The sequence below is a fragment of the Ranitomeya imitator genome, chromosome 1 (genome assembly GCF_032444005.1).
Source record: "Ranitomeya imitator isolate aRanImi1 chromosome 1, aRanImi1.pri, whole genome shotgun sequence".
In the NCBI taxonomy this organism is placed as follows: domain Eukaryota; kingdom Metazoa; phylum Chordata; class Amphibia; order Anura; family Dendrobatidae; genus Ranitomeya; species Ranitomeya imitator.
Window position 1 is genome coordinate 1,179,600,192 of NC_091282.1, and position 22,050 is coordinate 1,179,622,241.

General features: G+C 44.4%; 1 protein-coding gene across 5 annotated transcripts in view; it reads left to right on the plus strand.

Annotated features, from left to right (window-relative positions):
* Positions 1-22,050, plus strand: part of RGS12 (regulator of G protein signaling 12) — a 193,622-nt gene that overhangs the window by 99,434 nt on the left and 72,138 nt on the right. The window contains exon 1 of one of the 5 annotated variants that reach the window (XM_069744752.1): positions 6,974-7,124. The exons of 3 other annotated variants lie outside the window; for them this stretch is intronic. In XM_069744752.1, coding sequence (XP_069600853.1) covers positions 7,059-7,124 — 66 coding nt within the window. In that variant the 5' untranslated portion in view covers positions 6,974-7,058. Of the gene's footprint in view, positions 1-6,973; positions 7,125-21,697; positions 21,848-22,050 lie in introns of those variants that run through there. One more of the 5 variants, XM_069744753.1, reaches the window with a different exon arrangement.

The following is a 22,050-nucleotide window of genomic DNA, read 5'->3' on the forward strand; positions in this document are numbered from 1 at the left end:
TTTTTAGTTTTTGAATACCAACATACAGTTCTACAGATTTGGGTCTTCTTATTTCTGTATGCCAATTTTTATGGTCTTTTACCAAGGGGACAGTGCTCACAGGATATCCTGGGGCATCTATTCAGGCTGCTTTGCATATTTACCTTATAAGGAACACCTCCTTGTAAAGACTACAAAAATTAGCACCAAATCAAAAGGGCCATATCACTGGAACCGTGTGGCGGATATAAAAAGAAAACAAATGGAACACTTGGGAGCAGCGGGAATGAAATGAGAGCAACAAATGGACACTTTCGACCTGGTGACAGTACCTCTTTAAAGCTGATGTGCGCATTGTTTATATTTGGCTGACTCAGGAGCTGAGCCTGCTCCATACAGTGCATGTTCTAGCTGTGTTACACAGCTGGCAGCTGAGAGCAACTGCTGTCATCAGAGTTAACGCTGATCACAACAGTCAAGCATAAAGGGAGAGTGTTTGAGAAGACCATATAGGGAGGGGGGTGTATGAAGAGGCCGTATGGGAGTATGTGCAATGTATGATAAGACAGTATGAGGAAAAATGGTAGTGTGTGAGTAGATAGTATGGGGAGTATGTGCAATGTATGATGAGACAGTATGAGGAAAAATGGTAATGTGTGAGGAGACGGTATGGGGAGTATGTACAATGTATGATGAGACAGTATGGGGGAAAATGGTAATGTGTGAGGAGACGGTATGGGGAGTATGTACAATGTATGATGAGACAGAATGGGGGAAAAATGGTAATGTGTGAGGAGACGGTATGGGGAGTATGTGCAATGTATGATGAGACAGTATGGGGAAAAATGGTAATGTGTGAGGAGACAGTATGGGGAGTATGTACAATGTATGAGACAGTATGGGGAAAAATGGTAATGTGTGAGGAGACAGTATGGGGAGTATGTACAATGTATGATGAGACAGTATGGGGAAAAACGGTAATGTGTGAGGAGACAGTATGGGGAGTATGTACAATGTATGATGAGACAGTATGGGGAAAATGGTAATGTGAGGAGACAGTATGGGGAGTATGTACAATGTATGATGAGACAGTATGGGGGGAAAATGGTAATGTGTGAGGAGACGGTATGGGGAGTATGTACAATGTATGATGAGACAGTATGGGGAAAATGGTAATGTGTGAGGAAACAGTATGGAAAGGAGGAGATTTAGTGAAAATGTGTAAATTCTGTAAGAAAAAAAAAATATATATATATTTGCAATATACATTCCGATCTCCTCTAGGCCTAATCTGTATACTGGAGCATTGATGAGGAACAACAAGAGACCACAAAAGCCTTTTGATGGTGAATGTATTCCAGTGACTATTTATTTTTACCTCTTTGATTTAATTCAGACACAGAAAGATCTTTGTCCTATCACATGTTGGATATAAAAATAAACTAAAACCAGAATAAACTCCGTGGGAGTCATTTATCAATGATGCCTTAAAGAAAAAAAGAAAAACAGTTGTTGTTGCCCATAGCAACCATTCTGAACTTGGGTTTAAACTTTTAAACCGCTGTCGTACAATGAAATCTGCACTGTGATTGGTTGTTACAGGAAACAAAGTTTCTTTTTCAGACAGGCCTAATAAATCCGCCTACAATTAATGCCATCACAATGCACAGAAGTGAGGGGACAGATTCGTCTCTGCTACATGCGGACCCTGTTCGTACCCTTGTAACCTAATGGCAGGTACACGTGTAATCCTAATGATTTGCCGCTCAGCTCTTTTTACACTACGTTTTCCCTCGTCTTGGGTGCGTCTGTTGCTTCCCGTCTTGATCCTGACACAGTTATGAAGTCACCTAGTAAGAATGCCTTCCGGATGAGACTCGCTGAGATAACTGTGTCCGTAACAGAATTCAGCAAATCTTTTCAGATTCCCATTGAAAAAATATAAAAATCATATATATTTCTGCTTATTATTGTGCTCGAGGCCTTTATAGCCGCACTGGGTGTCTACTAGCCCTGGACAGGTAAAGGGTATATATTACCCATCACAGCCAATCAGCAGATCAGAGAATAATAGCCGTGATCTGATTGGTTACTGTGGACAATATATCTAGTTTTGGCCATTACTAGTTTTATACACAAGGCTTAATACCGGTTTGTCCAAGCTTGGGGTACAAGTCAGTCACTGCAGACTTTTAACCTCACAGTGGGCATATTGCACACTGTCAGGATTCTCTGGGGCCCGGAGCGAGCAGTCATGTGCCTGCAGGTATGTGATTTGCATTCCCTCTGTCACATTCCGACTAGACGATTCTGACCTTGTATTGAGTGAGGATATGCACGTCTAGTCGGCACGTGACCGCATGTATGCAGATTACATACTTGCAGTCACGCGCTCCCTCCCTCCTGGCGTTCTGGATAATCTTGACTGTGCGCACTGTGAGGATTCACAAGTCTGCAGTCGCATAGATTGTCTGCACACTTGTACCCCAAGCCCTGACAACCCCTTTAAAGGTTTTGTTGTGCATGGGAGAGGTGGGTGAGATTGCTGTCTGCCAAACGATCAGCTGCAGCGCCGTTCGGCCGATAGCCATCTAATGTTTATGACTAGCTGTTGTCAAGGTTTGGAGCACAAGTCTGCAACCGCTCTCTGTGACTGCAGACTTGTAAAGTGCACGTACGGTCATGAGACCGCAAGTATTTGATTTGCATACTCCTGGCCACATTACAACAAGACGTGCCCAACCTCGCTCACTTGTATTGAGCGGCGCCGCACACGTCTAGTCGGCACATGACCGCATTTATGAAAATGGCACACTTGCTTTCACGCACCCGCTCGCTCCCAGCAGCAAAGAATCCTGACAGCGCAGAGTGACAAGTCACATAGTGCGACTACAGACTTCTACGTCAAGGCTGGACAACCCCTTTAAAGGTGTTTTTTTTTTGGCCTTTTTGAATACATATTTTTGTTTTCACTAAACATATTCATTTAGAGGCTGAAAATCATTTTTGCGATTTTGTTTTCATTAAAAATTTTGCACCGTTTTGGCTTTTACAGGTTCATTGTTCCCTCTTTTTCTTCTGTAGCCTCTGTATTGTACAGCGTATTGCTGGCTGCAGAATGAGTTAACTGAGAATCCATCAGTGAGCTCATTGTAACGGTTTAAAGGGACTCTGTCACCTGAATTTGGAGGGAACAATCTTCAGCCATGGAGGCGGGGTTTTTGGGTGTTGATTCACCCTTTCCTTACCTGCCGGCTGCATGCTGGCTGCAATATTGGATTGAAGTTCATTCTCTGTCCTCCATAGTACACTCCTGCACAAGGCAAGATTGCACTGTGCAGGCGTGTACTACGGAGGACAGAGAATGAACTTCAATCCAATATTGCAGCCAGCATGCAGCCAGCGGGTAAGGAAAGGGTGAATCAACACCCAAAAACCCCGCCTCCATGGCTGAAGATTGTTCCCTCCAAATTCAGGTGACAGTGTCCCTTTAAGGGAAGGTGCTCACATCGCTTTTGAAATAGAGGATTTTTCTTTCTTTTATTGCCGCCTTTTGTCTTTTTGTGCCATTTTTGCAGTGTTGCTGTTGCCGGCTTTTCTTTCATTCCATATGTAGAACAGTGGCAGCTTCCAAGCCGGCTGGAGAATGCTCGGGTCACTTCTTTTAGCTGCTTCATGACTTTCGAATATTGAAGCGACAAAAGACGGAACATGTGCACAGCAAGTCGTTTTGCAGTTGCCGTGTATTCTTTTTTTTTTATTTTTTATTCTTGATGATTGTTTAGTGCTTTTTTTTTTTTTTTGGCAGGTCCCAGGTGACCTGAAAAATATGTTGTGTGCACATACCCTATGTATGTACGCTCAGTATTTGCCGAGTATTTTTCTGCATCCAAAACCTGCTCTTAGCAGTAAAAATTGCTGCGTTTTTTGGTATTTATATATTTTTTGGATGACTTTTGTGACTTGTCTACAGTAGATGTTTAGTAAAGTTGGTTTTAATCACCATAAACCGCAGTAAAACCTGCAAAGAAGGTGTAAAAGCAGCGCATCATGGTCCTGGTGTTGGTCTCATCGGTCCCATTGGATCCCGGCCCCGCTCTCCTGTCTGACACTCGGCTGATCCTGGTCTCAGAACTCCTCCTTTGTTTTTGTAGCGGGGGAATCTGGCCACAAACCCTCCTGGCAGCGGCTGGAAGGATAAACACGTTTTCTATGCAGGGTAATGTAATGTATGGTAAGACCATGAAGGGGAAATTTCCTAAGGGATTTTGCCAGTTTCTGGATATAAAAAAAAAAAAGTTGCACACATTTTTTAAAGAAAACTTTTTTTGCGACTTTATTTAACTTTATCTGAAAATTTGAGTAGGGTTAGGGGAATAGAAAAGGGCCCTCGTAATCTCAGAAATGGACTACAACTTATACCCGCCCTTAAGTCAGGCTTAGAATTGATTTTTGGGAACGTGAACAGAAAAAAGATGCAACGTTTTTTAGTAAATTTGTCACTTTGTACGCTAGCGGGTTCTGATTTAAAGGGGTGTTCCACTCTCTTCTGCATCGGTCACATGTATGATTGAGAGGTATTGTGTTCCTATCCTATTTTAGGGTATGTGCACACGTAAAAAGCTCCTCTGCGGATTTTTCCGCAACGTATTTATCGCGTTTTCTATTGCGGATTCCGCTGCGGATTTACATCTGCAGTTTTCTATTGGAGCAGATGTAAAAACGCTGCGGATTCCGCACAAAGAATTGACATGCTGCGGAAAATAAAACGCTGAGTTTCCGCGCGTTTTTTTTCCCGCAGCATGTGCACTGCGGATTTCGTTTCCCATAGGTTTGCATTGTACTGTAAACTCATGGCGGATCCGCAGCGAAATCTGCATTGTGTGCACATAGTCTTACTGAATGGGACTGGTGCCAGATTTCACGTTGCTCCTCTGTCTTGGGCTCTGTCTTTTAGACGCCAGCGAGCCTGCACCAACACTATGGCTATTTTCAGACAAAGGTATCTGTGTACGGACCGACTGCCGGCCTCCCAACCTGCAGTTAACAGCCGGACCATAATCCAATATCTACCACGGGGTAGCATGTATTCTGCATATAAAAGACAACTAACAGCCTTGACACGCCGTGCAGATAATCCTTCTGCTGCGGCTACACGGCCACTTTACGTGACACAGGATGGGCAACCTCAGATGGCTCTGTGCTGCAGTGCCGGGGAATAGGGTTGCGTTGCGACCAGCAAGCTACTGAAACTGACAAGTCACAAAAAAATCTAATATCGGCTGACATTTTGCGAGTTGCTTGTCCCGGTACCTTGCGGGTCACAATGCATCTCCATTCATCTGCAGTTTTGCTGTGCATAGTTCTCTTTAGCTGTGTGACTTGTCTTGAGGCTAAAATCTCCATAGTTCCAGTCTTAAAGGGGTTGTCCGGTCTTGGGGGACAAGTGGTCACACTGTGACTGCAGATTTGTTAAGTCTCTCTCGGTGCCGTCAGGATTTTCCGGTGCCGGGAGCGGGCGGGCGCGTGATTGCAAGTATGCAGTTTACATGCACACAGTCACATGCCGACTAGACATGAGCAGCATCACCCAATACAAGTGAAGTGGGCGAGGTCGGACATGTCTAGTTGGAATGTGGCCGGAAGTATACAAATCACATATTGGCAATCTCATGAACCAGCGAATCCTGACAGCGTACACTGTGATAATTTACAAGTCTGCAGTCACGTAGAATGACTGCAGACCTGCGCCCCAAGCCTTGAAAAAAACAAAACATTAGATGGCTGTTGGCTGAACGATGCTGCGGCCGATCGTTTGACAGACAGCAATCTCTCCCATACACGGGGACGCTCGCTCAGACGAGCGCTCCATGAGAAATTTGCCGAGTGACAGCTCATCTCTGCAAGAACAAAGCGATCAGCTGTCAGAAATCGTGACATAAGGCACGGCGTATGGATGAGATTAAATTAAGGCTATGTGCACACGTAGGAAAAGAGGTGCAGAATTTTCTGCACAAAATCCGCATCTCCTTGCAGAAGCCGCAGCCGCGGATTTGCCGCGTTTTTTATGCGGATTTTGTGCGGTTTTTATGTAGAATTGATGCAGATTTTCTGCGGTTTTTTTACAACTGCGGATTTTTATTACGGAGGGGTGCAGAAACGCTGCAGATCCGCACAAAAGAAGTGACATGTACTTCTTTGAAATCCGCAGCAATTCCGCACTGATTTTTCCGCACCGTCTGCACAGCTTTTTTTTTTTTTTTTTTTAACCCATTGAATAACATCATACTGTACATCACAGTGCGGATCTGCAGCGTTTCTGCGTGGAAATCCGCATCGTGCGCACATGGCCTAAATCCTCAACCAGTCATGAATGAGCCGAGGACGCGTCGGCATTCTGAGCCGTGGATTCATCTTTTGTTTTTCCGATACGCTTCCCTTTTGGGATAAACCCCTGACCGCTCCACATGACTGATAATTAATAACCTCATGACCGTCCGCCGCGTGTAACACCAATTCCCTTCGTGAAAGAAGCGCTTTTGGCCATTATGACTTGTTCCCAATTCCGTGTAATCTTGGTGACGCAGAACCCACACCCTCCGCGTCCTAGAAATTGCAGGCAGCTTCTGATTTATTCCTAATTATCCACTTTTTTAGAAAGGTGGAGAGGCCAAATTTAGCTTCCACTTCTCCGCCAATTGTAATATTTAGAAATGTGCAAGGGGATTATAATGATGAAGCCGATGAGTGTTCTTACACCCCACTAATCTCAGCCCTTGCTGATGGATGGAAGGGGGCGGAATGAGTACAATGGCTAAATATATCACAACAAAGGCCGCACCTTGGGGGTTTTTTTTTTTCTTTTTCTGAAAAGAGGATCCCTTGAATGGTTGTCAGCAATTGTCCTGTTCTGTAAGGGGGGGAGGCCTGAGTGTTTAACATGGGCGGAGAAAGAAAAGGGGGCAGAGAGAGGAGGTGCTGGCTGAGCCAGGCTGCATTACACTGTGCTGAACTGATGAAGCAACTTGATCATCTGGAGACAAGCTGCAACCTAGAATAGGGGGGCTGTGCTGACCACCATGAAGGAGACCTTCATTGAGGACCTGCTGGGCACTGAGGACACCCTAAACACCAGCCGCTTGTCGGTGAGTGCCAGCTATATACTGCCTGACCCTAAGGAATCCTTTATTCTCCCCACCAGACCTTATCCTGCTCTGCAGACCTGCACTATTTTATTTATTTTTGTTGCATTTACTAATATAGTTGCAAAATTTAAAATATGGCAAAGCTAGCTCTGCGACACTGTCAACTTTTAAAGTTTACAAACTTTCACTGCCCAGACTGAAACTTTTTTTATTTTTTATTTTTGTAAGCACTTTTAGGTACAGTAAAGAGTCACGGGGCGTAGATGTGAGTTTTGTTTTCATACATGAAGGGGAGGTGGGGGGCAAGTCCCTGTAAGGAATAAAATGCAGCTTTTGTTGAGAGTTGCTCCTTCCAGCCCGGGCCACATCTGTGCGTAGACGTGTAATTAAATTGTCTGTCTCTTACAAAAAAAATTCTCATTAATTAGCAAGTTTCAGGCAGTGTTGGTGTCGGAGCAGCATGGGGCAGCGCAGAGCTGGATTTGTCATCGTTGGGGTTTTTCAGGACATTATTTTATGACCTGATCCTATGAAGGGCTGTGATACATATAGCCAAGGGCTAGACGGATTAACCCATAGCTTTCCCAGCCCAAAAAGACCCCATCCAAGTATTTTCATTCAATAAATCCATTGAAGGTTGATTTTGTCCAGCAGGAATGCAGTTACATTTTACTACTACTGCTTTATGATAAGTGTTTTTTATTTATTTTTTATTGCATTTCATACTTTTTAAGATTTCTATTTACTGTTTATTTTTGTATCTTTGTTGTCTTGTACAGGTAGATGGTTGTTTTATTTTAAGTAAATTGTCGTTTTTATTGGTCTGTGCATCATTTTCTGGGAGATATCTAATTTGCATTGTTTTTTTTTATTCACCCATTGCCAATAAGTCTCCATACACAGCTGGTCCCTCAGCCATATCCTGCGACATTTTCGTCAAAATATTACCCAGCTCTGTACGCAATATGGAGAGCAAAGTAAAATAGTATGGTTATAAAGTTACATCACTAACCCTGTACGTACATCAAAACCTGTTATATTCTTATTGATGGCTACCTCGCATATTAGTAATATGGCCCTTTTTGGTTAGCTCACCGAGAGAGAGTATGGGCTTAAGGGTTCCTGCAAACTGACGCTTTAATCGGACAAGTTTTATGTGGTTTAGATGGAACACCCTTGTACCCATGTTATTCTATGGGGCTGTGCACAGGTCCAATTTTTTTTTGTTTTCCTCGAACTGCGTGGTCCGAGGAAAAATGTGACAGCATGCAATTTTTGCCTTTGAGAGTCCGATGGCACTTACCCATACTTCACTACGGGTCCGTGACAAAAAGTCAGATCGCACACGAAGTCATCCTAGTACAGTCTGATTTTCATGGACCGACATAATGGAGAAGGTGGAAAAAAGTGTCCCCCCCCCCCCCTTCCCCCTACCTACAAGAAAATAAGATTAGAGTGTGATTAGCATAAAGGGACCGATTTTCTCAGATGGAGAGAAAGCGGTCATGTGAACCTAGCCAGTATCGATCGCACTGAGCAACCCACGACCGTGAAGGACTCCCGATTGGCTGCGTAAGGCTATGTGCCCACGATCCGGAATCAGCAGGTAAATACGTATGTGTGCACTGAACCGTGCAAATTTGCCGCATTCAATACATTTCTATTGATGTAATTTCTGTTATGGAGACTCACGTCTCAGCAAGGAAAATTGACATGCTGCAGTCCTGAAAGACGCACCGCATGTCCGTGTCCGCTGGTGATCCGCAGACGCACATGCACGCATAGTGGATATGGAATTTCTAGAAGTCCCATCCTTTACGCTGTCAAAGCTGACCGCTGTGGTTAGACGCTGCATAAATACACAGCGTCAAACCCGCAGCGATTCCTGATCGTGGGCACGTACCCTAATAGGTTGGCTATCCGAAAAAAACGAACATGCTTAGGCTGGTTTCACATTGGCGTTTTTTCGGGTGCGTTTTTGCGGTAAAAAACGCATGGTGAAAAAACGCGTGTAAACGCTGCGTTTTTTTGACGCATGCGTTTTTGCATGTGGTGAAAAAAACGCGGCGTTTTGACGCGTTTACATGCGTTTTTACATGCGTTTGCATTTTTTAAACGCATGCTGAGAAATGTGTGACAGCTGCCAATCATCAAAATAAAGTAAAAAACCCACTATAAACAGAAATAGTTAGGGTTAGGGGTAGGGATCATAACCCTAACCCTAAAGGGATCCTACCCCTAACCCTACCCCTAACCCTAAGGATCCTAACCCTAACCCTACCCCTAACCCTAAGGGATCCTAACCCTACCCCTAACCCTAACCCTAAGGGATCCTAACCCTACCCCTAACCCTAACCCTAAGGGATCCTAACCCTACCCCTAACCCTAACCCTAAGGGATCCTAACCCTACCCCTAACCCTAACCATAAAGGGATTAGGGTTAGGGTTAGGATCCCTTAGGGCAGGGGTCCCCAACTCCAGTCCTCAAGGCCCACCAACAGGTCATGTTTTCAGGATTTCCTTTGCATTGCACAGGTGATGCAATTATTACCTGGGCAAGACTAAGGAAATCCTGAAAACATGACATGTTGGTGGGCCTTGAGGACTGGAGTTGGGGACCCCTGCCTTAGGGTTAGGGGTAGGGTTAGGGTTAGGATCCCTTAGGGGTAGGGTTAGGGGTAGGGTTAGGTTCCCTTTATCACCTTTATGTTGGGGGGTGGCATATCAGTGTGTTTTCTGTTTTTTTTAATAAAAAAACGTATGCGTTTTTTTACCGCAAAAAACGCATGCGTCCCCATTGACTCCAATGTATTTTTTGACCCAAAAAAAACGCATGAAAACGCATGCGTTTTTTTTTGGTCCAAAAAACGCTTGTAAAAATACTACAAGTAGCATTTCAGAAAATGAACGCATGCAGTAAAAAAACGCATGCATCAAAAAACGCGACCAAACGCGTACACAAAAAAACGCATGCGTTTTCAATGTTAAATATAGGGAAAAAAACGCATGCGTTTTTTTGAAAAAAAACAAAAACGCTGCAGACAAAAACGCAAGTGTGAAACCACCCTTAATGCAGTAAAAAAAAAAAACGCTCTTGGGCCGAATCATCATTTGCTGGGTTTTCTTTTTTTCTTCACTTTTCTCTCTTTTTTTTTTTTTTTTGTCCTGTGATATTCATTGTCGTTTTTGTGCCAAATTCTTCAATATGGTACGCGTGGCTCTTGAATCTTTTTGCGCAAAATGAAAAATGCTTTTTTTTTTGGTCTTTTAAAGCTTCTTGCAGATATTTAACACAAAAAGTCAGAGTTTTTTTATTACATTTTGTGCATTTAGTCTATACATAAATATATTGTAATGAGGGGGTGGGGGATTGGCGTACATTTGAACAAAAAACATATGGAAACCCCACAATGGCGAACAGAGTTCCCCCCCATTCCCATCCTTCCTCTAAGCAATCAAATACCGTATATAAAACATTAAGAATAAGGTGTAAATTAAACACCAAAGAACTGGTCAAAAAATGCAATAATGATTTGGAGCCTTTTGTGTGATGGAGGCTAAATCTCTTGTAGTGCATGGTATGGCGCCACTTTTACTCGGCGTGCTTCGGCCCCTTTATAGTGGGCAGGACAATGAGCCTGTTTTAGGCTTCATGACTGTGAATCATGTCGTGATCACAATATTATGGCCCTCCCTACCCTAACCCTAAGGTACCATCACACAGTGGCATTTTGATCGCTACGATGGCACGATCCGTGACGCTCCAGCATCGTAACAATATCGCTCCATCGTCGTAGACTGCTGTCACACTTTGCAATGTACGACGCTGGAGCGATAGTTTAATGACGTATATGCGATGTAGAAGCCGTTGGTTACTATGCGCACATCGTATACAATATCGTGCACACCTTTGTTACACCATGCGATCATGCCGCCACAGTGGGACACTAGACGACGAAAGAAAGTTTCAAACGATCTGCTACGACGTACGATTCTCAGCGGGGTCCCTGATCGCAGGAGCGTGTCAGACACTGCGAGATCGCTGGAACGTCACGGATTTATCGCTGGAACGTCACGAATCGTGCCGTCGTAGCGATCAAAATGCCACTGTGTGACGGTACCCTTAGTGTTATCCTATGTGCTGGTATGTAAGATGTCTGACATTGTCAGGTTTTATTTCAATCACAGATAGCAGCAGACACATGAAATCTGTTAGAGCAGCGATGGCGCGCAGCGGCCCTCAGAGAAGGAATGGTCCAATGATACATCCCACGGTTATTGCCATGGATCGGCTCCAAAACCGACCATAGGTGCTAGTCCAACAACTCTCATCCCCGTGGCGCCACCAGTCATTTTTTTTTTTTATCCATTCATCTATGCGGCTGCTTGTTTTTGAGTGGACGTATAGGAAGGGACAGGTAAAAATCCAATTTCTCCAGTCCCTGTTTTAATCTTTGGCTGACATCAGAGAACAGTCTGGCAGTCGTCATATTATCAGCTGATCCTATCGTGATCGGTGGAGGGTTGTCTAGACGGGATGCAAACGCTGAGCTGTGAGACGTATAGTTAAATGTCTGCCGATCGGTGCTTGTTTAGACCGGCCGACCGCACTTTGCACGCGCACAGAAAGAAATCCAACTTGAGCTGCCGAGAGCAATGATTTTTGCGCCGGCTTAACCATTTTACCCGATGACTAGTTTTTTTTTTTTTTTTGCTTGATTGACGGGTCAATTGTCAAAAAACAAGCATTGGTAAGGATGTGGCTTTCTCATTATCGGCCACGGAGACTACATCCTTCAGCTTAAAAATGCTTTAAAAAACCCACAAGACTGATTTCTTTGGAGGAAAGTTCAGTTCCATGTATATGTAGGCCCCGATTCATTATTGCCTTTGCGTCTGTTTTTTTTTTTTTGTTAGTTTTTTTTTTTTTAGTTGTGTTTTGCGTCTGTTTTTGTTTGCATTTAATTCAATATTTTTTTTTTTCAATAATTTTCCGCTTGGTGGGTGGTGTTTAGCGATTCCAGATGTTTTCGGCTAAGTCACAAATTTTGGCGCAGCTCCATTCTCGCTCTTCCCTCCATGTATCTTTGAGTGTGGTTTCTGGCTTTTTTTTTATTTTTTTGCCACGGTTTGCAAAACTTGTGACTTTTTAGCATAAAAACAGTTCAAAATAGACCATTTTTGACTCTGTGCCAAATTAATGAATCACATGCGTCATTTTGAAGAAGTTGAAGCAAAAAACAAACGAATACCACAAACCAAAAAGGAAAGTGACTTTAAAAAAAATAATCCCCACAAATGATGAATCGGGAACACAGACATAAACTGTCCGTCCAATGTAACTCTCCCGCTCAATCCTTTCATTGACGTGGGCAACCGGATTGGCGGCATATCACAGTGCCTCCCCCTGCCCAATCTGAAGAATGAGTGACATTACAGGGACAATTCATGGCTGTTCCCACAATGAGCTTTTGATTTGCGGATTTTCTGCACCTATTCAGTAATTTAGTTTTATTGTGGTTTTTTTTCATAGCTCTTTTCACATGAGTTTTTCTTTCTTGTTGGTGTGTCACGTTATAAATAAAGCTGCTTTGTTTTTGATACCTCTGGTGCTTTTACAATGGACTTAGGCAGTGGCTCACATCGGGGCTTATGCTCGAAACAACGCAAAACGAGATTCAGACGCATGCGCCGACAGGGACCATAATGGTGAGGGCAGAGCGAACGTCTGCTCTGACGTGCATCATTTTTGGGTGTATACGCCTACTGGAGACGGACACCCAGCCATAATAGACTGCATCCGAGTGTCCGTATCAATATGCGTATACACCCAAAAAAGTTGCACAGCAGAGCGTACGTTCAGTCTGCCACCACCATTATAGTCTATGGCCCCGTCTGCGCATGCGTCCGGATCTTGCTTTGCCTGGGAGGGGTTGGACATAAGCCCTGACAGGGGCCACTGAACGGTTACCTAAATGCAATATGAAAGCACCATTTTTGTTATTTGACAAAACCTTATTGATACAGTCCTGCGTTTTTGCTTTTTTTTTTTTTTTACCTGTGGATTTTTCCACATCTAATGCAAATCTATGGTAAAAATCAGGATATAAAACTCAGCGTACCCGCAAGAGAAACTGATATGTTGCGGAATTGAAACTTGCACCGCAGGTCAGTTTAGGCAGCATTAAAAAAAAAAGTTCAGTGAACGGGAGATTTCTATAATTCTCATTCACTTTGCTGGAACCGTTAGATGCTGACTAGATGCCACGTTCACACATTCAGAATTTGGTCAGCATTTTACCTCAGTATTTGGTCAGTATTTTACCTCAGTATTTGGTCAGTATTTTACCTCAGAATCTGTAAGCCAAAACCAGGAGTGGGTGATAAATACAGAATTGGTGACATGTTTCTATTCTACTTTTTCCTCTGGTTGTTCCACTCCTAGTTTTGGTTACAAATACTGAGGTAAAATGCTGACCAAATACTGAACGTGTGAACGTGGCCTATTATCGTTTTCTCAGTATGTAAAGAGACTTTTTTTTTATTCATGGACTACAAGCAGAGACTTACAATTGTTGAAGGTACATACTTAGAGTAGGTCGTAAACCGCTGTTCTCGGACTCAATGTCCAAGGACAGAAGTGCTGACCGCCATGTCTACATGAGACTGCAGTAGGACATTGCACTGGGAGCATTTGTCATGGGGTAACGGTAACTCGGGAACTTGTATAAGTGTACTTTCAGCTTCAGGAATGACATGTTGTATATGTCCGTCAGTTATATGTTTACTGACATGACTGTGCCGACAAGCTTGTGCCTCCGTCCTCACGTTGTCGCTTAGCATGCTTTCCCCATGACTGGTCTGTACTACTTATATATGGAGAATCCCAGGTGTTGGCTCAGTCACAGGATCACAGACGTGTTGGCACACGCCAAGGCCGAACGCTGCAGAACCTCTCCAGCTGTGCTTCCTCATCATTCCTGGTCAGGTCCTGGAGCAGTATCTTCACCTCACCATCTTCTTAGGGCCTGGGGCCTATGTCTGCCCGACCTAATACTGGGATTGTAGCTGTGTCACCGATCCTCCACTATGACCGATCTCCGTATCGCCTGTCTCATGAAGATGACATTGAGGAGGAGAATTCCTTTTCCTCTGGATGAGCAGGTATTGATTTTTACAATGGAGGGGGGTGCCATGATATAAAGTGATATAAGATTGTGAAGTATTGGGGTATGCTCACATGGAGTTTTTGGACAAAGATTTTTCTGACTGTAAAATCCAGTTAAAAAAAAATAATGCTGTGTTTTCTGACACCGTTTTTGTCAATACAGCACTTATTTTTCCCCAGTTTTCAGTAGACAAATTTGGAGCAGAAATGCCACAGGAATTGACAATGTTGCTTCCCCTCCATTGAAATGAATAGGAGGCTTATTCAGGGGCCATTATTATCACTTGATATGTTCGCGATACTTTTTTTTGCTTTTTCAGGCATATATAAACACAATCAAAGAGTAAGTGAAGCAGTTTTTCATGCGTATCTTGGCGCAAATCCACATGAAAAAGGAACATAACCTTTAGGCTATGTGCACACGGAGCCTTTTAGGCCTCTGATGAATTTTTCCAGGCGAAACCACCTTAGGAAACCGCTGGAGGTTGTTTACCTGAAGCGGCGTCGGCGGCAGCTTTGTGGATCCGCTGTAGGCGTCTTCCGCTCTGCACTGTGATATATATAGAGAGAGAGAGAGATCAGACGGATTCCAAGCGGGATCGTCTGAAGAATATGCACGTCCTTTCTTTTAACCACGTCGGGGTTTCCGATGCCTAAAGCAGTTCAAAGAAGTGACATAAAACAGAACGTGTGCACAGCAGTGTCGTTTTGATATTGCTGTGCTTAATATTCATTTTGTGGGGCATTTTTGCGCCACTTTTCCAGGTGGAGTCCTGAAAAAAAAAACAACAACCCGCTGCTTCACCTAGCCTTAGGCTAGCTAAGGAGTTTTTTTTTTAATATCTCTTTGGAATGAATGGCTTAGTTCATAGTTCATACTGATTTCCTGATTCATCAAAACATTTATGCCAGCGTTTGAGTAAAAAGCTTTGAAAAGTCGCATAATTTTGTCGCAACTGACGGCTGCACTAAAATTATGCAACTTTTAGCGTTCTCGCACCATTTTCGCCCAGCTAAAGCAAAAAGCAAGTTTGTGGCGGCGTTCTCTATGCCACAAATTTTACTCCAGCAATGACCAGAGTAGGATTTGTGTACAAATCTTAATGAATCGGGAGCGGCTGACTCCAGCCCATCTCTTCATCAGGACCAGTGTGAACAACGTCGGTCTTGATGAATCGTACCCCAAGTCTGTATGCTGACTTTTGGATAAGGATTTGGAGAGTTTCCGAAAAGTCTGTGTGCAAGTCTTGGAAATATCTTCCTGGTCATTTCTATGAGAAATCCACTTTGCTGTTTTTATATGACGATTTTTTTTTTTCATCAGCTTTTAATGACATTGCAAAACACTAGTTAGAAAAAAAAACAATATTTAAAATGCTTCCTAATAAAATCTTCTCAAATCTAGGAGCTGACGAATCATCAGGCTGCAAAAAATTTAAAAAAACCCAAAACCACCTAAATGTATGTCCACGTGCATTTGTATATTGACCCCATGATCATATTCACCACAGAATTTCTTCATTTTTTTTTTTGTATACATTTTAAAGTGGTTTTTGAAAGGTTACCACCTAAATCTGTGCCTTTTTTGCTGGTCTTTTTCAGGGACAATAAAGGCCAGGCAGATTTTTGGTTATAAAAGGTCGCTGACCATATACAAGTCGGTTAGTGAAACTATATGGGGCAGGACGACCGTGAAGACAGTCATTCTGCCTCCATAGAGTATGCTACATGTTCAGACAAGCAAAAACGATCCAATCGGCCACCTAACGAGCACCGTGCTGATTGGTGTCGTGTTTGCAGGAATTTATGATTGGAAACGAGGAGGTGGTCAACCAATATAATTGATTGATCGCCAACAACTATTGTTTTTTTTTGTACTTAATTCGGCAGGTGAGAAGTGTCAAATCTTTTTTTCAATCATTATTTTGAGACTTTGTTAATGCTAAAATCTTTTGTAAACTCGTTTAGTCAGTGCCTTTGTGTCTCAGTTTGGTTTCCGTGGTGAGGATGGCAGCGGTGACATGATTATACTGCTTGAGCCCCTTTCACGTCTTTCCCAATTTCAGACGGATTCCAAGTGTCATGTGAACCTATCTCGGTATTGGTGGAGCAAAAAACAAAAAAAACTCAGAGGGTATTATGTACAATTTACTAACATCTGGCCGCTGTTCTTCTAAACATTTAAAAAACGTGCACAATTAGGGTACATGCCTCAGAAAAGCCCGGCCTCCTCCATAAATCTGTCCCTACAAGGTGTGTAAGGTATGTTCACGCGAGGTGAGGAGGAAAGAAAAACAAATGTCCTGGATTTTGTTGCAGATTTGCTGTGGATTTCAACCTGTGTATTGTCACTCAATGCAAGGAGAAACATTACACCTTAGACCTCAATCCAGAGCCTCTCACCTAGCCAAATCAGTTCTCATTCTTTGCACTGACTAGTGACAATACCCCGAAACACCGTGTCTGCAAATTGAGATTCTGATTTGACTTTTATCCTCTGTTACATTTCAATGCTCGTTAAAGGGTTGATAGTGACTCGTAGGATCGCTGTTTCCAACAAGTGGCGCTCACTTCTAGACCTTACGTGCCATGAGGTTACCAAGCCTGTGAGTGTGTTTTCTACCTGTTGCGGCCTTGTCTATAGGAAGGGTTATCGGGCCAGATTTCTGCCCATTTAATTTGAGGTTGAAACGACGCTTGCCAATAACCAGTGTCCAAACGATCAAAATACAAAACTTGCGCTGGTTTAAAGGTTCCCTTGTGGGTCAATAGAAGCTGCTGGCCAACATGATTGTTCTGTTCCCATACACGTTTCATCAGCAGATATCCCCTCTGTACCTGAAACGCGCGACTGACATTGATATGCATACCCGCGTACCTTATCCAGTCAGGCGTTGATCAGGAACAATGCTTCATAGTATTAGAAGTGTATTCCCATCGTGCCCTGTTGATGCGCCATAAGTGTATGGTAGACGCGGGTCCCATCAACTCACAGAAAATACCATGGCGTAAAACGCAGCGAACCGCGTCAAGCAAATCCACCCTCCTACGACATACAGTGGTGGAGCAGCTGCTATACACCTGTAGGGGAGGGGAGCAACATATACAGCCATAAACATGTTTGTATGGCAGACCGCTATCTATCTCCACTCTCCTATTCACTCAAGCACTTGTGTTTTCAATGGGGAGAGAGGAGAAAGCCACTGCCAATCACTCTGATCTCCCCTGAAAGCAAAAGGTGTTGAATTTCCGACTGCCCGAGTCTTCTCTTGCACGGCATCATGAGTCGAGAGGTCCCAATACACCCGGCATCATGAGTCGAGAGGTCCCAATACACCCGGCATCATGAGTCGAGAGGTCCCAATACACCCGGCATCATGAGTCGAGAGGTCCCAATACACCCGGCATCATGAGTCGAGAGGTCCCAATACACCCGGCATCATGAGTCGAGAGGTCCCAATACACCCGGCATCATGAGTCGAGAGGTCCCAATACACCCGGCATCATGAGTCGAGAGGTCCCAATACACCCGGCATCATGAGTCGAGAGGTCCCAATACACCCGGCATCATGAGTCGAGAGGTCCCAACACACCCGGCATCATGAGTCGAGAGGTCCCAATACACATCAGCTGGCAGGCCGGTGCCATCAAAATCATCAGCTTAGCCGATTCTAATGTGTATGGAGACTTAAGGCTGTGAAATAAATCTTGTTAACTTCTAAATACCCTTGATGCCTGAGGGTGTTGAAATACCCTTGTAAGCATTTGGCCCTTATTGAATTGAGTCTGTAACAAAATAGACTTTGAGCATCACAGCTTCTCTTAAAGAGTTTGTCCCTAAAAATCTGCCCCCGGGCAGCATAACCTCTAACATAATTAGATAATATATGCTTGCCCTTTTGCTCCCTGCCGTTCCGGTGTCACACTTCATCACCTCTGTGTACCTCGGACTTCCCATAGACCGCACATGACTGCTGCAGCCAATCGCTGGCTTTTGCAGTCTTGTAACTTCTGCGGCCAATGATTGGCTGCAGCGGTCACATGGGGCATATGGGACGTTACCGCCGTAGCCAGGAGGGTGTCACTACTTGGCTCATCTGCTTTTGGAGATCCCCATACAGCAGAAATTGGCAAACTCTACCAATTTGTATCTAGTATCTATGGGGGTCAAGGATAAATTTGGACGCCAGTGTGCCATGTGTGAATGGAGCCTGAAGCGTCGGACGTGTATGATGGCCATCTATCTGTAAATGGCACCAGAGGGAGACTTTCATTTTTTATTTTTCATGGGGTTATGTTGCATAGTTATTGCCTAGGAGCCATTGGCCTGATTCCTATTATCGGGCGTCCACAAGGATAATCTGCACCTTCCCAGAGATCTGCAGCACTCCCGCCACGGATGTGCTGTTAGCTGCGGCCCCATATTATGGCCTCTTGGCTTTGCAGGTGATGTCACCGAACTCTGACATGACTCATTTGCTCTATTACTCCCCATCAGAGCCATATAATGATATTCGGCTTTCCCATGTGTCCTGTTCACACTGACTTCTCCATGGACTAATTATTTAGATGAGGTCCTATCTCCATGAACAGATCCATGAATGTTTGTCTATGCTAATAGCAGTCTGTACTGTGGGGGATTTTGTTTTGGTGGAAGCAGCATGGGGTGAGACGGCCCTTTAATTAGCACAAGGCTCCAACACAATGGATGACTCTAGGGCGCTGGAGGAACAATTCCACACTTGGCATAACCTTCCTAAATGACAAAGAGGAGGCTGGCTTTGGATTACGTGTGGCCTGGGTGGTGGGGGAGTCATTTGTAATGTTCATGTGATGATTAGAGGGATTTGTGGCCTTCCATACCCATGATTTCCACCCTATATAATGACATAGTGAAGAAAATGGTCATTCTGGTAGGTGACACTTATATACCGTACTTATTTAAAGGGATTTTCTACTTTTTTTTTTTGCATACAAAGTATTTGGACCGGTGCTGAGGCAAAGCTGCTAGTAACGCTATAGACTTCTCTGAATTTAATCAGCAAGGTATTGAGACGCGTGGGAACACTTACATGTTATGGATTTTGTATAAGTGCTTGTTTACACGTTGCATCTTTGCTTTTGGAAAAATGTAACATTTTACAGTCACCAGCAAAGTGTATGAGACTTGTATAGGGTTAATATGCAGGTTAATAGTGTTAGGAAGGTGCCCGGCCGCAGCCGGCTTTGTCGTACAGATTTGCTGACTCTGATTTCGTCACCAATCACAGCACTGTGAGCAACATATGCAAGAACGGCCTGACACTGACTGATAGCCGGTCTGCACTGATACACTGTAGACTTGGCTGTCAGTTAAAGTGACGGTGTCTGCTTACAGCCACCACTCTCTGTGCTGTGAGTGGTGACTGTAGTTGGCCAAACCTTCTTTTTTCTGCGGGATCAGCCGACCATCTGTGTGTGGGGGTCTCCTGACTGTTTCCCGATGGGTGATATAGTGGAGTCAAGGGTCAGGCTTTTTCTTTTCAGGAGAGATAAGCTGCTGCCAGAGGAGTATGGCAGTGGCTTTCTCTGGCTGACAGTGCATGAACGCTCTGCCGACGTGAGCACCTCTGCAAATGAGGGAATCGGAAGAGAAAGTAGTCTGGCTGCCAACTTTCTCTCCACCTTATGTTCTGTTTCCCACCCTGCAAATTTTGTTGTGGATATTTCTGTGGCTGAAAAAGCGTTTCCGATCATCTGAATGGGGGTATTTCTGGTGAATGGGGCAGTTTTGGAACTTTTCACCCTTAGTTTTGGAGATGATTGGATGGATTCCAACATTCATTCCGTGGATGAATAAAGTCCTGGGGAGACTGAAGTTCACTGTTTAAAGGCGACTTCTGGATTGATATACATAGGGCTATGTAAACGTCTATGACTTCTTCAAGATCACTGCTGATCAATGAGATCAGTAAGGATGAGTGTGAGATTGCGGCAGATGAGTGTGAGATTGCGGCGATTGCGGCGGATGAGTGTGAGATTGCGGCGGATGAGTGTGAGATTGCGGCGGATGAGTGTGAGATTGCGGCGGATGAGTGTGAGATTGCGGCGGATGAGTGTGAGATTGCGGCGGATGAGTGTGAGATTGCGGCGGATGAGTGTGATCAGGGCAGCTGTATTAAGTTCATCTTAGCCCGTCTACAATTGTCCACTTCTCAGCTCTGCAACGGACCAGCTAAGGCTACTTTCACAGTGGCGTTTTTTTTTTTAATACGTCGCAATGCGTCGTTTAGGGGAAAAAACGCATCCTGCAAAGTTGTTTGCAGGATGCGTTTTTGCCCCATAGAGTTACATTACCGACGTATTGACACACGTCGCAACCGTCTTGCGACGGTTGCGCCGTGTTGTGGCGGACCGCCGGGAGCAAAAAACGTTAAATGTAACGTTTTTTGCAGCCGACAGACCCCACCTCCCCGCACCTTACAATGGGGCAGCGGATGCATCGGAGAAATGCATCCGCTGCACCCGTTGTGCGGCACAACAAACGCTAGTGTGAAAGTAGCCTAAAGGCCCCGTCACACATAGCGACGCTTAAGCGATCCTGACAACGATATGACCTGTCAGGGATCGTTGCTGCGTCGCTATGTGGTCGCTGGTGAGATGTCAAACAGTGAGATCTCCCCAACGACGCAGCAGCGATGCGGCGACCTGTAGCGACCTGTACAACGATGCTATTTCATGACGATTCAATGGGACGTCCTGTCAACGAGGTCGTTGGTAAGGTGTCAAACACAGCGATGTGTGCTACCCAGCGGGACCTCAGCGATCAAAAAACGGTCCAGGCCATTCCGACACGACCAGCGATCTCACAGCAGGGGCCTGGTCGCTGCTACGTGTCACACATAGCGAGATCGCTACTGAGGTCGCTGTTGCGTCACAAAACTTGTGACTCAGCAGCGATCTCGCTAGCGATCTCGCTATGTGTGACGGGGGCTTTAGTCACCAACATCCGTGCTGGCAGCGTAAAAATGTTCGTGGTGTTGTGGAAGGAGACAGTGGATTAGAGGAATGTCAGTGGTGTTCTTGTCCATGTCTTGGCTTATTTGTGGGGAAGGTTGGTATAAACTATATGTCCTCCCTCTTTTTTTTACCGAAATCACTGAAAATTTGCCTGGGCTGCTTTAAAAATGTTTTGATTATCCCGGCAAATTTGGGACAGGCGACATGTAGCCTTTTTTGCCAGCGCTCAATTCTACGGGATTCGTTTGGATCCTCCATACATGATTGTGTTGTCCAATTCCCTTTGCTGGAGCTTCATGTTCCTACCTGTACAGACACATGTTGGGGAACGGCCGTCCTCACCAGACAGGGAAGTCTTCGCTTTCCAGTTGCCAAGAGCGTTGAGTAATCGCGCAGATCAGCAGAATTCCTCAGCATGTAGAGGCGGCGTTCGGGGCCCGGGACGTCCTTCCTGCCTCATCGTTATGGCAGTGCCCCGGAGAAACTCTCCTCTAACATGCCGCGATTGAAGAAAGGAATTTGGAGAAAACAGACCTTTAATATTTTTGATGATAAGGTGAGAGGCGAACGTAAAACTTGTATGTGGAGAGGGGGGATAGGGACACTGATCCGTCACCTTTTGTCACTTCAGACAATCGCATAAATGGCAGTTCCTCATTATCGATTCCTTTTCTCTACTACTAATTGCTTTTACTTTCAATATTAGATTTATCGTACGTACACGATATTTGCTGCAGCTTAGACTCGGATAAAGGACTA